General features: G+C 39.7%; 1 protein-coding gene across 2 annotated transcripts; it reads right to left on the reverse strand.

Annotated features, from left to right (window-relative positions):
- Window positions 1–526: 526 nt before the first annotated feature.
- On the reverse strand, window positions 527–16,034 carry tbc1d13 (TBC1 domain family, member 13). 2 transcript variants are annotated; one of them, XM_038733349.1, is made up of 12 exons: window positions 15,806–16,034; window positions 14,735–14,808; window positions 14,592–14,632; window positions 13,937–13,998; window positions 11,194–11,293; window positions 10,143–10,225; window positions 9,771–9,930; window positions 8,464–8,674; window positions 8,206–8,369; window positions 5,147–5,307; window positions 4,992–5,049; window positions 527–4,877 (listed from the first exon to the last, which is right to left on the reverse strand). In XM_038733349.1, the coding sequence occupies exons 1-12, from the start codon at window positions 15,826–15,828 to the stop codon at window positions 4,812–4,814; spliced, it is 1,203 nt and encodes a 400-aa protein (XP_038589277.1). In that variant the 5' UTR covers window positions 15,829–16,034; the 3' UTR covers window positions 527–4,811. The 2 variants fall into 2 exon arrangements, with proteins under 2 accessions (XP_038589277.1, XP_038589278.1); XM_038733350.1 differs by lacking the exons at window positions 13,937–13,998; window positions 14,592–14,632; window positions 14,735–14,808; window positions 15,806–16,034 and adding an exon at window positions 11,956–12,268.
- Window positions 16,035–17,807: the final 1,773 nt, after the last annotated feature.

Genomic DNA, 17,807 nt, shown 5'->3' on the forward strand with positions numbered 1-17,807 from the left:
AACAGGCTGTGGCTGGGTGGGTACTGTCCTTTAGGATTCTTTGGGCTCTGGAGGCACCTCGCCTCACTGATGCTCAGGAGATGGGTACCGATGAGCCCTCAGCCCTACTGATGTAGACAGGAGTGTGTGCGTTTATCTACATAATCCTTAAATCAACGAGCAGCTCATTAGCTTTACTGACGTTGAGCAGTACCTTCTCTGTACATCACTATGCAACATCAGCAATTACCTCCCGATATGAAGTCTCATCGTTGTTTGAGATCCGGCTGATGATGGTGGTGTCGTCAGCAAACTTCACTACAGACTTCTCTCCATGTTAGGGGTTTGCAGTCGTGAGTGTACAGTGTGAACAGGATCACACAGCAGTGGGGGCATATTTTGTGTGTGTCTTCAGGTTTCTAAAAAAGACCATGTATTTGTACAAAATATTATGTAAATTGTCCTAGAAAACTATATTTCATTAGGCATTTTCCAAATTATTTTCTGCTGGTAAGTAATGCTTACACCACTTCACAAAGAAAGATGATTGAGTTATACCATCATTCATTTTAATGCACATCTGCAAACATGTAAAAACATATCTACAAGTCTTAACACTGGCAACATTACAAAAATGTGCTTACAAAATTGGAACCATGCAAATAACTGACATAAGACATAACGAGTATAGTGAACATCACCCTTCCAAAACACACACACATTCATCAGGATAGAAATAAATATACATTACAAAGAGGAGCATGTGGATGCCATCAATTAGTGACAGTCCCACAAAAAATATTCACAGACTTTTGCACGTGATAAAAAATACCTTCAAATGCAAAAAATCTTTGTTTTGGTCTTAGAATGCTTGGTCTTTCTTGCTCTTTCAAAGTGAACATATTCTACTTTTATACGTGGTTGCATATAGATATCTAGCTAAAGTACAATTGAAAAGGTTGATTATTTACGATTACTTTTTCTCACAATGTTAAGTAGGAGGAAATGCTGCTTGCAGCAGCAAAAGGTCTGTGGCGGTAAGGGGATTTTAGCCACTTATTTTTAGAACTATAATCAATCTGGCCTCCTCTTTTGCAGACATTAGATCTGTCTCACTGCAGTTTAAGGTGTAGGATGGCACAAGCCTAGGGGTCATTTAGGTATAAGAGATTAACCTATTACACAAAGTTAAATCCATCCAAAGGCAGCTAGAGTGAGTTATTTTGTTTATTTTGAAGGACAGGTCTGCTGGCTAGTGATAATGAGAGTCACAGATGGGGTAAGGAAGTCAGAAAGTGTTAAACTATTTTATGGAATTTATTGACAATAAGAAATATGGCCAGAGAGAATAGTTTTTGATGGTTACATTTTATTGACTAGAAGATCCTAAAGTGTGAGGGGCTGTCACCAGTGGACTGATAAATTGGTATCCAACAGTCCTTATATACTGGATTTAAAATCAAAAGCAAATAGTGATTTGATATTTTTAACATCTCAGAAAAATGTGTCAAATGCCATCCAGTATTTGACAGGAGAAGCACTGATGACAACAGAGAATGACACCATTTCTGATCTGTTATGAGATGTTGAGCGATTTTAATTTAACACAGTCTAGAAGATCCTTTTCAGTTCTTATGAAAGAGCACTTCTGACCACCCCCCCCCCCCACACACACACACACATAAATGTGTTCTTTGAGCAGCTCATCAACACATTTTAAAAAGCACTGCATCGTTACATACTGTTCGTGAAAAGTAAACAGCTTCCACACATCAACAACAATAAAGACTACATTTCAGTAGTGTGTTTTGTACAGGATGGTAAGATTTAAACTTTGGTAGCAGAAAAAACAGACAGGATCATATTTAAAAATCCTGTACTTTACAAGTAGAGGTGACACAGAGTGAGTCGAGTTGACCTCTTCAGCAAGGACTTCTGAGTTTCATTCTTGGCTTACAGCCGAATGCCGATTCATTTCTTCAAAATCTTCATGAGTATGCATTCAATGATTCAATAAGCTGGATCTCACCAGTATATTTTGAGCTTTTTCTGTTTCCGCACTGATGAACATACAAGCTTGTGACTGGATATTACGGCAGTGGCAGATTTAAGTTAAGACATTTACATTCAAATTATAATCTATACTCTATCAGTCTGCCACATGGATCAGATGATATGATCTGTTGAGCTGTGCTGGTGTTCACACTGAGCATTATCAGGCTTAACCAAAAGTTAATCTGCACCGTCAACCCTGGGCTATTTATGCATTTTATTTATCGTAAAAGAGGGTTTTATTTCTTCAAAAACAATCAATTGCAGGCCTGTGTGAGCTTCAGCAATAATGGTCAGTCATGCTACTCCACTGTCATTCCGCTTTATCTGTTAGCTTTGCTAAAAGAATAAAGAGTGGGTAGAGGTTTTCATGCTCATCATCAAAAAATATCAATTAGTCATCAGGATATGTTATCCTTCAATAAACAACCAAATATTATGACATACTTCTGGAACAGATATTTAGACTCATCCATCATTAAAGTAAAGGGCTGCACGACTGGTCTGATTGCAATCGCGATGTCGTCATGTGCGATTACATAACCACAAAAAGTGTGCGATTTAATAAAACAGAATAAGTGTGTGTGAGCTCTCTTCTGTGTGTGCGCTGCAGTCTGCTCATTATCTCCGCCCACACCAGGCTCTCACCTGTGCCCCTAAAAACAGATAGACCTAAGTGCAATCTTTTTCTGAGCAGTGTGACAGTAACTTTTAAGACAAGAATCTACCGACCAATCACAGGCTGGATGGGGCAGGACAAAAAGTTTGACGTGCTACAGTAAATCATTAAATGTTGAACAAAATGATCATTAACAAGTTAGGACTCAGTATTAACAAATGAGAGACTGATGTAGAGCCTTTTGCTTGCACAAGGATTTGATGAATAAAAACAACCCACAGAAATGAAACAGTTCCTCCTCCAGGTTGTGGATAGAGACTCTGCATTAGACAGATGGACATGGAGCCGGTGCCAGTGTGCCAATATTTGCTGCTTCTAGCCTGTCCAACTTGATCACAACTTGTTTATTGTTTAACTTCGATCAAGTTGAGAAATCTACATACAAAATGTCAGTATTTCGTGCATTCTTTGACAATTAAGCAAGTAGACTCATAGTTCCATTTGTTCCATTATAATTGAATCGCAAATTGCAATTTTGTCCACAATAATCACAATATGACTTTTTTTATTCAAATCGTGCAGCCCTATTAAAGTACTGATGTGAGTTGCACTGACACAACGTAAGGATGTACTGGGTGTTTCTGAGATGTGACGTATTTAATAACACGCTGTACAGTTATTAGAAAATAACATTCAATATAGCTGCTAAGGGTCTTTTTGGTGTGTTGTTTTTGATAGTAGCACAAGACGAAGATTGTTGTTTAGTTTGGCCCATTCTCAATAAATCAAATATTTTAGCCATAACCTCCCATTCAATGGCAACATCTTTGTTAGAAACAACATACATGTCACATTCCATCTCCAACAAATGGAAGACTCACTAGCTGCGGGCTGGCTATCAAATCTGAAATTTTATTTCTGCATTCCAAAATGTATCCTAGTATTGAAAACTGTCAGCCATTAAAAGTCTGGTCAGAATGGTAATCTTTTTACTTCCATCTCCAATTTAAATCTTCATGTCAATTCAAGACCATTTTATTTTAGGGAAAATCTCAGTCAGCCGTTACAGCAGTTGGCTTCTTTTGTTATTGTAGAATAAAGGGTTTTATAAAGTATCAAAAGAAGTAAAATTGTGGTGTATGTACCAAATCTGTTAACGTATTGGCATCGTATTATATAACAGCAGAAACTATAAGTATGACTTGTAAATAGATGTAATACTCACACTATTAATGACTGGTCATGATAGAAGTATTGTAATGAAACTACTGTAGAGATATGTGTAAACCCAAGTTGGAGAAAAAGCTCAGCAAGTAGTGTTCAGTGTGAAAAGCACCACCATTTGCTCTGATGGTTCTTGCCCTTCTTTCAATACAAGGTAAATGGATTCTGCAGCACAGGGCTGCACGATGAAATGAAAGTAAGCATTTTGTTCTTCAAAATAAAATGATCTACATTGTCAGTGGGTCAAAAGCATTGCTGAGACGTAACGCTCAATAAATAATGCTTTTAAGAAGGTTACTCATAAAATATTCTTTCAGCATCAGTCTACCCAGAAATACTGTCTCCTGTTTCAAACCATTAAACAGATAAGGCATACATGTTTCTTACATTAAAAACGTTTAAAAAACAAACCTTAAAGAATAAACACGTGCTATTGCTCAACCCAGCTCAATTAAACACTTGCTCAATCTGACTCCATATAAGGATACAGTGGGATCTTTGTTAAATTCCTGGCTCTTGTTAAAGATTTCTAGTATGTTTCAGGACAAACTGAGATCGGTAGTGTACTGTAGGACTCAAGTGGCTCCCTCTCCCTCAGATGTTCAGTGCAAACATCATTATCTGAGCACAAGTCTCCATGGGAGAGATGGCGGTGAGAGGAGCCTTTTCCCATAATGCATCAAGTGGCATCTCCTCCCCACTTTGAGGAAGGAATAGTTTCAGCACGTCCTCAAAGGTTTCACAACAGTCCCCACTGACCAAACATCAGACATCAAGTTAAAAAGAAGTATGCTGGGTTTCCCCCAACACATCTGTCCAGGCTCTTCATTGATCAAGTCCTTCCACCAAACATGTTTGACATGACAATGTTGTTGAACGTTTAACCTCCAACCTACCGCATCGGCGCAGAAAAGGTAGGAGGAAAAGAGTCAACAGGTTAGGAGTTATCCTGCAGCTCTTTGGCCTTGGTCAGGATGGTGTGGACATCTGAGATGGGGTAATCCTAAAATGAACATCAGTAAAAGAAAAAGAAAAAAAATCACTCCGTGTGAGTCAGTTAAGGTAAAAACATCAGCTGTACTGTACGTCTTCATATGAAGTTTATAAAAAGCCTTACCTGCAGTAATCTCATATTCACTGTGAAGTCTCCTGCCAGTAAGTTAGCTCGGATGAGTCTGTGAACAGAAGAAGTCAACAGAAAGCATGATTGACATGAAGAGTCAGTGGTATCGCTGCTGTAGAAGGACAGGAAGCACAATCTGAGAAGCTCACATGAGCATGGCGCAGCAGACCAGGATGAGGAAGTGGAATCGCTCCTGGTCAGAAAACAGGGTGTCCCAGATACGGATAACGTCTGGCAGAAGGAACTCCTGAGATAACAACAAGGTCAGCCAGCGGAAGGTGAAATACTGGGGTTTGATGTTCTGCTCTTCCTGTGTGGACAGATAAATGGGGGGGGGGAAGAGAGGAAACCGTTTTAGTACAGACCTGGAAAATTGTGAACCTATCCTTTACCAGGCTCAGAATGTCAGCCTCCCTCCATCTCTTGCTTTCTTCCTCCTCTTCCTCCTCTCTCTCACTAATTACAACCGCAAACTCGAATTCCTGCCCGGGGGTTATTCACTACATATATGAGTAGTAGCCTCCTCCAACCAGCGATGTTGCAGTTTACATCCTTTTCTGTCCAGACTCAAATATATATATGTGTGTTTTGGCTAAATGGAAATTATCATTATATTGATGATAAATGTATGATTCCAGTGAATAAACACTGTTGAACTGATAAAAGAAGGGTATTAACAGGTACACATGTACTGGATTCTTATAGAGTAAAGCTACACAAAATGTGCTGCTTCTGTTTCCCCCTGGCATTTTTAGATGCAAATCTTCTCTCATTCACTCACAGGATCACGATTAGCTAGATTAGCCGATAGGGGTGCAACAAATAATCGGCATAGTCGACAAAACCCGATTCTTCGCTTTTAGCCAAAAAGGTTATGTAGTGTGGCATTTGCACCTCTCCTGGCCTGGGAGCACGTCATTTCTGCTGGAGCACCTGAAGAGGAGGCACGCAACGTCAGCTCTCTGGAGGACGTCGGTCAGTGAATAGTTAATGGCGTTGAGAGTAACAAATAATTGTTACACACAACGATCCTGTTCACTTTCCAGATGTGCCCTGACTTTACAATCATTAACGATGCATCGCTCATGGCGACGTTTACAGCTGGAGAACACGTTGCTGCAGAGGGCTCAAGATTAGAGGACAAGTTCATACTTTCTTAAAAAACAAAAAAACACTTTAAGTTAAACTTTAACTTTGAGTTAGGGGAAAGTTTACAAACTTTGTGAAACGCTGTCTACTACAGCATCGGTATTATTGGCCCCCTCTTGTGAATTCGGCAAATATAACAATGAAATTATTCCTGTCTTTGTATAAATATAGTGTCAGTTTGTATTACCAGCGTGTAAACTGCTCTGATCAGTGCTGCACACAGTTATTTCTCACTGTAGACCCGTTTGGTCCGTGGACTGGATTTCAATGGAACTTTCTGTTGCTGTAGCAGAAACGTTCATTAATACAGGTTCTTTTTAAAGCAGTATTCATTTTATTGTCTTCACTGCTAATTAGCACATGCCTAAAACAACCTCAAGTTTAATTTAAAGCTAAATAAGAGGCATTGTGTAATTTTGCCATTCGTAATCCAAATAGTCAATGATTCGTTTCAATAAACGATAGATTAATCATCTATCAAAATAGTTGTTAGTTGCAGCGGTATTAGCCAATACACTGTATGCATGTCATGTGATTACGATGACGCTCGACATTCAGAATGAGGCAGGAAGTGAAAGCCAGAATGGATGAGATGGAGTGCCTGTACTGTGCTGGTTATTGTTTACTCATAATGTGGTTCCAGTCAACATGTGAAACGCCCAATTCATTTTTAAATTACTTTAAATTAAATTAAATTATAATAGCTAAAAACCTATTTTCAGGTCACAATGACCTTGTGTCAAGAGTTTCACCTATTCAGTGTCCGACCAGCTGTGAAATGTGTTCACAATCTGCCCCTCTGTTCCTGAGTTATGGTGTTGAATAACAGCCAAAAAAGGGACATTATGATGTCACAGTGACGTTAACCTTTGACCACCAATTTCTAAGCAGTTCACCCTCGAGTCCCACTAGAAGACGCTGTTGCCCGTGACTAGTTTTGCTGTACAGAATCTGTTATGACAAAGTCAATAACAATTAAACTCTAACACCAAATACATTGTAAAAGTAAATTACCAGTAAATATGGGGATTTATATTACAGCAGAAACGATTAGTTGAAAGAATTAATCTACAGCTGTTCTGATGATTAAGCAGTTGGGTAATTAACAATCTCTGGTTCAGCTGTGAGGATTTTTTGACGACACCTACAGTGAAACATCAGGATGGACGACGACGTCGGTGTGGCGGAACGTCTTACAAAGGCAGTGTTTCCCCAAACACAAACTTTACTCAGCTGGGCTGCCAAGGTTTATTAACGGCTGCCCAGGTGTATTTGGCGACCCATTTTAGCATTTTGCAGAGAAACACAGAGAGAGAGGTTATCTGGTGTTACGTTACAGGAACTTGTGATGGGCATTTTTGACAGTTTTCTGCAGATTTACATTTATTATTAATATTTATTAATTGATTAATCAAGAAATGAATTGACAGAATAATGTGCTACGGTTTTCCGTCAGCTCTCCGTCACTTGGTTTTGTCCTGACGTCTTCATAGCTGCATATCCCACAGGGAGCATTTCAGAATCAGAGTGTTTTGCCTGCCTGATTTTGCTGATTTTGTTGATTTTGTTGATTTGGTAATCATTACTTTGTGCTTCTAATATGATTAAGTAGGCTACGTAGTTACATTGTTTATTTTCTTAACCGTGTTTATTGTAGTTTTATGATTGGGAGTCTGCACAGGGTGTTTTATTTTGAAAATTGACCGGATTCTCTGTGCCGTTCTGTGTCTGACTTCCTGTCCAGTTCGATCTGCTCTGTGCTGCTTGATGTAGCTTTCGTCAAAAACAGACTGCGGAGCAGAGAGCCCTGTCTGGGACGAGCTGCGGCCGCGTCTGGTGGACTCACAAGCACTGACTATAATGGCTGCGATTAGCTCCGGCAACTGCGGTGCAGCCGTTAAGAGCATGACGTAGCTACATCCAGTGGACATAGGTTACAGTTAACAACATGCGGTTTGAATGGAATTACTGGCGTTTAGAGATCAGTTCAACACACCCCCATAGCTGGCTGACAGGAGCAGAGAGTGAGCTGGAAGTGGGAATGAAGACTTGACCTTACCAGCTTGAGATAGAGCTCCAGGTCCTTGTCTTTGAGCATGGAGTACACGCTCTCCATCTTGTAGGTAATGCCGCACTGAGAGTCATCCAGGCTCTTGATGAAGTTGTCTCTGTTCTCCGACATCAGGTTGGTAAAACAGAAGAATGTGTCTGCTTCAGCGTGCTCTGAACAATGAAGCAGACAGAGGCCTTATATTTATTTCCTGTGTGTGAAACATCCAAAGTGTTGGGGGGGGGTTTCTATACAAATGTTACCAACCTTTCCACTGGCTGTTGGGGTCCGTGGCAAAGGTGTAGTAAATTGGCCCAACAATCTCATTCATGCCCTGTACATAGGCAATACCAGGGTTGAGTTTGGCATAGATGAAGAGGATCCGCTCCACCACCTCCCAGTGTGCTTCACTCCCATTGGGCAGCACCTCATATTCATTAGATGGATACAAGTTCAAAGCCTTTCCAGGGGAGCTGACCTGGGAGCACAAATTTAGTTGACCACAGAGTATAATGTAAAAAAAAAAAAGAAGAAAAGAGCAGTAGGTAAGTCAAAATCACTGTTTTGGTGTAAAAGTAGCAGTAACCTGAAACCCAGTGTCCTGATAATGATCGATGCTAGGAGTAAAGAGGGTTTTGCTCTTTAATGCTTTTTACATGTGTCTCCCTCTTCTCAACTTCTGCCTCACACCATGTTAGCATGCTGACATCAGCATTTAGCTCTAAGCACCACTGTTCCCAAGTAAGCTGGGGATCGAACAGCCAACCCTGTGATCGGTGGACCACCCGCTCTACCTCCAGGCCCCGCGGGGTGGTTAATCTGATCCTGAACAAGGGTAAAAATTATCTGTTGTTGTATTTTCGTTCTGGCCCATTACCTGTTCATACTGGCATTTTTGCAAACGAACTAAGAGCTTTAAACATGAAGTTATAGAGACTGACAGGTAATTCACTGAGTGGACAGTTTTGGTGATGTCAGATGTCACCTGCCTCATCAGGACTGAGCAGTTTGTGCAGCACTTTAATGCTTCTGATGTGTATATTTCTGTTCTCACAAAGAAATAACTCATGATAAGCACCATTAGTATTATTAGACTGCAAATCCAACGGCCCTTAATGAAAACCTGGTCCAGAGTGCTCAAGACCTCAGAATGACCCTCCTGATTAGGTTACTTTTCCAAACAATCCGGATTTATAAAAGTTGATTTTGTAGTGGGATTTTGCATAAATTCAATGTGACACAGAGTCAGCTTTCTGAGACGCTACATCCAGGGAACATGGATTCTCTTCCAGCTTTTCCTCTCCGCTGTGTGTACCAGGACAATAGGGTCCTTTCAGCACTTGACCTGACCTCAGCAAGTCTGTTCCCACTTTAAAAGCAACAGGACTGCGCGTAACGTAACATCTGCACTTAGTGTGATGGACAAGTTCCAACTCAGCTTGGAATTTGTAAACTCGACAATTTGACATTTTTCCTCTGGACATACACACATTTAATAGTCCCTAAAACCATGTAACCATAAGCCAACCTGTACCGACCACGAGCACATATTACACACATTAATAGTTACTTACATTGGTGACGCCGCTGCGGTTGCGGTTTACAGTTTGTGCTTTCAGGGTGGTTTGTTCAACTCGTCGACGCAGAGTCTCATAATCATTCTGAGGGTCCAAGATGAGTTGGCACGGGTATTCTGTAGGACGCTGGAAGAACGCCATGTCTGGGTACAGCCGCCTGCAAACACGCAAACACACTCCTGTCACATTTTACCTGTAGAGTCCACTTCTTTACAAGCTTTAGCTATTTGTTTTTTGGGCTCTTCTGAACCCCCTAAAAAGATAGAAAGAATGATATTTCTTACATCCTGTATATACAACGACAGGCTGCGCTCCTTTTTACATTGACATACTAGCAAGAACAAATTAATACGTATAAAATGATCATACCTTACATCCTTGTCAATTTGTAGTAGAATTTCATTATCTTTGAAGTAGTTATTCCACCTGCTGTCTGGGTTAGGATTTAGAGGCTGAAACAAATCAAATAAAACAAAGACACATGAAATTACATTATTGCCCCAGTTTTGACTAGACTAGCTTTCTTCTCTGTCTCTCTTCATTTTATTTATATACAGCTTCCTCTTTTGGGAAGTTTGTCCTCAAGGTTTAGGAGTGTGTTCATGGGAATTTTTGACCATTCTTCTAGAAGCGCATTTGTGAGGCCAGGCACAGATGTTGGACGAGAAGGCCTGGCTTGCAGTCCCCGCTCTAATTCATCTCGAAGGGGATGAGGTCAGGACTCTGTGCAGACCCAGACTTGTCCATCAGATTGCCAGACAGAAGCGTGATTCAAGAGAACACGTCTCCACTGCTCTATTGTCCAGTGGCAGCGTGCTTTACACCACTGCATCCCACGCTTTGCATTGCCCTTGGTGTAGTAAGACTGCTCAGCTGTGGAAACCCATTCCATGAAGCTCTCTACACAGTTCTTCAGCTATTCCAAAGGCCACGACATTTAGAGGTCTGTAGCTATTGACTCTGCAGAAAGTTGGCGACTTCTGTGCACTGTGCGCCTCAGCATGCACGGACCCTGCTCTGTGATTTTATGTGGCCTCCCACTTACTGGTCGAGTTTCAGTTGTTCCCCATCGCTTCCACTTTGTTATAATACCACTAACAGTTGACCGTGGAATATTTAGTTGTGTGGAAATTTCACGAATGGACTTATTGCACAGGTGGCAACCTATCACGGTACCACGCTTGAATTCACTGATCTCCTGAGAGCGACCCGTTCTTTCACAAATGTTTGTAGAAGCAGTCTGCATGCCTAAGCTGAATGATAGGCACAACATGAGTGTTGCACAGTCTAAAGTCTACAATCACCTGTCTGCACACTGCCTGACAAATGATCGCAGCCATAGGACCGTCACTGAGGTACACTCTACTCCACATAGCATGTCGCTTCATTGAATCAGCAGAACAAAGGAGACTTGACTCACATGGTCCTCCATAGTCACATCTTCTCTGGAAAGACCCAAGTTGGCTTTGGCAATCCCGGGCTGAATGATCATTTCTTTCAGGAACTGGGAGTACTCCTCCCTGCGAGAAAAATGGGGTAAAAATGGTAGAAAGAAGTGACGACTTTAAACATACCTCGAGATTATAGTTTTTATTGTGATTTTTCAATATATACAGTCTCCATATTTACTTCTCACATCAGCAGAGGCACACAACACAGAAACAAATTCAAAACAACAAAACACATTTACCCACATATAAAACAAACAACATCAATCTCAGTATCTTCATATCTGATCAACTTAAATGAAATAACATGAAATATAAATAAACATACAAGTACATCATGGATAACACTAGAATGCAGGTCATCTCTATCAAATACACCTATATTTTATCCCTCACAACTTGGAATCTTTAACAATATAATCAGGGCCCCGTTTCAGAGGGATTACTCAAAACTGTGAGTATGTTCAGCCCAAGATGAGGGAAACTCTGGGTTTTCTGGTTCAGAGAGCGAGATCAGATAAACACTAGATCAGTAACTCCGGCAACTGATGGATAAGTTGGAAAAACATCAGTTCCTCTCTAACTCCTCCCCTCCTGCGAAGCCTGAGGCCGCCGTCTGACACGCCGTTTCATTTCCTCAATCATTCTGTCGATATCAAAACACATATCTGAACATATTTACATCTTTAAAAAAAACTTTACAATCCCAGTTAGATAGGCTATTAGTTTCTTACCCAAACATGATCTTGAACATAACTGCTTTTATGATCAATCCGTCATCGAGGACAGACAGTTATCTTGGCACATCGTGGATTTATCCTCAGCACAGAATAAAATCTGTCCTTCTTTAGGAATAACACTGTGACTCAGACCGTTGCACTGAAACACTTACTGTGGGCTACATTACTGCAGTTTAAACTAATATTTAACCTAGAAAACTGATCAATGAACAGTTGCCTAATCATTCATATTGTAGTGACACTGATTAGAACATTCCTATAGTTATCATGCTGGAGATAATGTGACTATTTCTGAGTGAGGATGACTGTGGTGCAGCTGAAACAAACAGGTAGTAGTTTAAAAGTGAGTTTTTCCATTATTAGCTGCATTTGTTCTGAATGTGTTTTGACAGCATTAATAAAATACGAAATGAGCAAGATTTTATTAACGTAAAATAGACTTCTAAAATTTTACAAAAAAAAAAAAAAAACAAGGAAAAAAGCCTACTGGGTGTGACTGTGACTTTACAATCACAGATTCATGAGTAAACTGTGTCTTAGGTAGCCAACTGCCACAGGCATTTAGTCCTATCAGGTTACAGCTTATTAAATATAGCCTTCCTATTTAAAATTGACAGTAATGGGCTGTAGGAGAATTCCAGCACTTTTTCATTCATTAAGAAAGCTGTATAAGAAGCACTAATGTTAATGTATTGATCCTTCTTCCAGTCCTGCGTTTTAGAGCCTATCATGTTGGCAGCATTCATATTTATAGCTCCACCGATTAAAATGGAGGCTCTGCCTTTATTTACCCGTTGTCATGGTGAATTGTAGTATCGGAGCTCCATTGATGATGGCTTTTTTTCCATCCCCACGCAGGCGCTTTCATCAGACAACATACTCAGAACTAATTCTGATCAGCTGTTCTGGAACCGAAAACTTTCACATCTCAGGCTCAGTCATCTCAGAGCTCAGGGATAAGCTCAGAGTTTGTTAAGCCTGCTTTCTGAAACAGGGCCCTGGACCGTTAGAGTCTGACCACTTTGTTGTCATGTCCCAAAGTTTCATTATTAAGGCTCGAATATACTTCGGAGCGGACACGTACACAGACAGCTGAGGACACCATGGACTACTTTCTGGAGTCAGCTTGGTGGACTCGTTCCACACATGCCCAGTAGATTGGTCGATGCTAGGGCTGGACAATATGGCCAAAAATGTTATCACCATAAAACTGTATATCTACTTATATAATAAGTCCTAATTCGTGTATGATACAAGTGAATAAAATCAAACATTTATTGAATATTTATTGAACATTTGTTATATTGTTATTGAAAAAAAAAAAAAAGAAAAAAAAAAAAAAGATCTTGCGATAATTATTGTTGTTGTTTTATTGTCCAGCCGAAGTTGGTGCCCTGGTAAAATAACGGGAGGCACGTGACGTGTCTGCACAGAGCCTACTCACAACACGTGTGCATGAGCTGTTTATATTATTTGAAATATCAGGGGGGGGGGGGTTGGATTTGCAGCCAGACAAAACAAGACATCTGAAGTAGAAGGGTCTTCTGGGTAATTGTAATCTGTAACAGTTTTCTGATATTGTACCGACTGAACAAATAATAGATTAACTGAAGCAAATTGATAATAAAAATAACTGTTATTTGCAGCCCTAATTAGCGGCAAAAAAGAAGGAATCTATTAAAATGTCCCTTCATTGTGTTTTTTTCTCTGTTGCCCAATAGAGGCGGGTAGGTAGAGTAGAGGTGGGATCTTCCAAGCTAGCTTCACCATGAGAGACTACAATACTAAGCAGTGTCCGGCCTGGTGACTCACAGCTGAAATTTAGTTAATGTCGTCAGCTATACTGATTGATAGCAGCTGATTTTGTGGTTGCCTCGTGACACAAAAAAGGAATCACAAAATAAAAGTAAAGCAGTGAAGCTTAAGTCTCCAACCCCACAAGCTCTTTGATCAAGATTGAACATGTTGTCCTTACCTCTGCTTTTTGAGGGAAGACTCCCATAATGTCTGATCGAGAGGTAGATAATTAAGAAGGATCTGAAAAGAGGGTAAAACAATCACGAGTCAGGAACACAGATCACATTGTTTTGCACGTCCACCTGTGCCACTTCACAGGAAAATCTTAAAATGTCGCATTTTATTTACAACTTAGATCTAAATTCTTTTTTTAACTATACATTTATAGTTATGCCACAAATTGTCCATAATCATCACCTTCAACCCTACCAACTCATGCAATCTGTTGTTCTAACCCACTAACCTTTACTTTAAACTCTTCACTTTTTTAAACTAAGTTTTTTTGGCATCTAAGTTCTTGTCAAACTTCTTTATTTCTGTCATAGTACAGCAGTAGTAATATTTTCTCATTTTTGGGGGGGCTCTGATATACCTACATTGCTAATTTATCACAAATGGAGTCAAACAGGTAGTCTTATATGGCAGTTTGGGGGTGTCCATTATGCCAATGACCAAGTGGAAAAGAGCAGTTCACAATAAGTTTGTGTAGTTAACAGGGTTTGCTGTATCTGACTTGGAACTCTCATATGAACAATACAAAAGAAGAATACAAAAATGTTCTTGCAAGAGGTCCAATGTGTCACAAAAGTTTATATAGAGGCAGGGCAACTTACTTTCCAGCAAAGTGCTCGTATGCCTCCTTCAAATGGGATCCCTGAGTTGAATAAAGAATAAAGAAAAGGACGGTCAAATCCAGAACAATAAAATATCTACAATAACGTTGTGAGCACAAAAAACATCAAGGTGTGAAAATTACCATTGAAGCACAGCTCCCTCAGTGTCTTCAGGTTTATATTTTCCTCACTCAAGGCTCCTTTGAATTCCTGTATCCTGAATAAGAAACACCACTGAGTTAGAGCCAACTGTATCTGAATTACTGCTTCCTGACAAAACACCTCTTACTATTATGACAATAATGTTATCTCAGAAATGTGAGCACATGGTCCACATGAAAAGAGGATTTGCCATTTAAGTCAACCATTATGGATGTGACATATAGTGTAAGTGTTTTAAAGTTATTTTTTATAATTTTGTCCTGACAGCACCGCAACCATGAGACATGGACTCTACTCAGTCCAGCAGTATTGTGTTGTTTGACACACTGGATTGCTCTCCATAGGAAGGTGTTTATACTGCTGTAACTAATGTTACCGCTATATAATGCAAACCAAAACAAAAAAAGATTACATCCACTTTTTCAGCCAATATTTTACCACACACCAGTGAGGTAACGTTAGGGTAACGTTAATTATGTCAACGTTACACTGAGAAATGGATTAAAACATTCTTAAACTGAGCCCAAAGCGTTTTTACAAGGACGCATGTTCTGGTTAATTTGTCATAGCTAATCTAACGGCAGAACAACAGTTTAACTGGAGATAGTTCACATTTATTTTCACCCTTGCACTGACAGAAACACGCTGTCAGCTAATATAGCTCGCTGGATGATGATTAGTTAGGGCTCAAGGAAGTATGATGTATCAGCTGATGTGCTAACAGGGAGCTAGCGTAGCTACTTAAAACAAAGAAGTTGCTGTATTAGTTAACTTGTAAAACGCCCCAAAGGTTCGCTGTTTTTGACATGAAATGGGACGTTTTAAACTGAGCAAGATCATATCCGCCTGTACGAATTGTATGTTTTTGCAACTCTTGCCTGAAACCTAAACTCAGTCTATGTTTGGTTAGCTGACCTGCTGTTGCTGCTAGCTTACCAGTTTTGCTGTTAGGATGCTAGCTGCTACAATAAATGATGTATCGTTACCACCAGTTTTTGACTGTACGTGTGTTCTCCATCCCATGCAAGAACAAATGTTTTGATGCGTCTCACCTGTTTTTGTACGCAGTAGACATGTCTGAGCAGGCGGCGGGGTATTCCTTTAACTGTTTCCAAAAAGGAATGAATTAGCCAGAGGGAAGTCCTCCTATCGCTTCCGTCTTCACAACAAAACCGGGGCTACGCCACGCCGCTGTTTGGGTGCAGAGTCAACTTGCGTGTGTTGGGATTGTTCCCACATCTGGTCTCACAGGAACACCATGTTCCTAGTTTGTTTCCCACTGCCGTTCAGTAATTTAAGTTTCATTTCAGTCAACCAATTAAATGTCTTTATTGTCCACAAATGTGGAAATGTGTCTTTGGCTTCACAGGCTGATTAAAAACCACACCATTAAAAAAATCACAATACAAAAACACAATAAATAACACAGTACAGACCCTGACGGATAGGACTCTAGTGTATGGACATATTTATGAATTTAGAGAGATTGCATTTGGTATGAAAGGCTTTTGTGAATGTTCTTAGTTGCTGCAGCTGCTCTATAGCGCCTTCCAGAGGGCAATTTAATAAATTCATTGAATAAGGATTGTACAGAATCAGATACAATTTGTCTAGCTTTATGTTTCACCTGCGTTTTATATATACATCCCAAATGTTTCTGCTATTTCATCTTAACAGCCAAATTTGTGATTCTGCACAATCTGTTTTTGTCATTCGCCCCCGAAGTGTCCATACCATGTACATATATTAAAAGTTAGAATGCTTTTGATGAGACTTCGATAAACACTCTCTAAGATATTCTTGCTTATGTTGTATGAGTCCCATTTCCGGATCAGATACATGCTGCATTGCTTTTTTAAAAATGTACTCTGTGTTGGGTGTAAAATTAAATTTACAATCAAAAATGGTTCCTAAATATTTTAACTCCTCAACAATCTCAACAGGCTTATCAAAACAGGAGACAAATCTGGACAGGCACTGTGGTGTCTCATGATCGCTAGCTCTTTAGTCCTCTTTTCATTAATAGAGAGGGCACTGAGTTCACACCACTTAGTGAGCTCTTCAATATCAGAATCAGAACCAGCTTTATTGCCAGGTATGTGTACACATACGAGGAATTTGACTCTGGATTGTACATTGCTCACGATGTGCTTACTAATACAATAACACAATAATACAATAATAAAATCAAACACAGGCTACAGTATAGAGAACACATATATATATATACACACTATAAACAAAACAGGCAGATTGAGACAATAGTGCAATGAGCAGAGTGCAAAGTATGCAGGAGTAAATTATTATTATTGTTATTGTTATTATTATGTACATGTTGCAGGTGGATGTGATATACAAGTGCACATACACATACATGCATACATGTACACAGTGTGATGAGTGCACATAATGCTGGAATAAATATTATCTGCAGGTGTTATGGACTTGAGGTAGGTGGATTTGGTATACAGTATATACAATTTGACAATATGAACAGTATGAACAGCTCTGAAATAGAGAATGATGAATAAATAAATGATGGTGATAGCCAGTAAACAGGTGGCTGATTAGAGACAGTTACTGGGTTATTGCGCAGGAATTGTTCCTGACACTGAGTCAGAAATCAATTGACAATGACATGACAATTGACATGTTGAATTCATAATCTGCATTTCATTTGTATATAAAGAGAACAAAACAGGTGAAAGTACACAGCCTTGAGGTGCTCCTGAATTCAAGATAACTTTATCAGAGAACATACTACTGGACTTCACTCTCTGTGGCCAGTCTGTAAGGAACTCTTCAATCCACTGTATAATGTGGCTGTTGGTGAATATATCACAAAGTCGCTTGATCAGAGTACATTTCTGCATACAATTAAAAGTTGAGCTAAAATCTATAAATAAAGTCTAGCATAAGTCTTAGAGTGCTGTAGATGTTTACTTACAGTATTCATCAGTGTCAATGTTGCGCTCCAGTACCTCTGCCCTTCTTATATGCAAACTGAAGAGGATCAAACCGTTCACTGAGAGATGTTGAAAGATGATTGACTAT

Source organism: Micropterus salmoides, unplaced genomic scaffold (genome assembly GCF_014851395.1).
Source record: "Micropterus salmoides isolate LMB-PRFRI ecotype aquatic unplaced genomic scaffold, ASM1485139v1 Ms_hic_scaffold_20, whole genome shotgun sequence".
Lineage (NCBI taxonomy): Eukaryota > Metazoa > Chordata > Actinopteri > Centrarchiformes > Centrarchidae > Micropterus > Micropterus salmoides.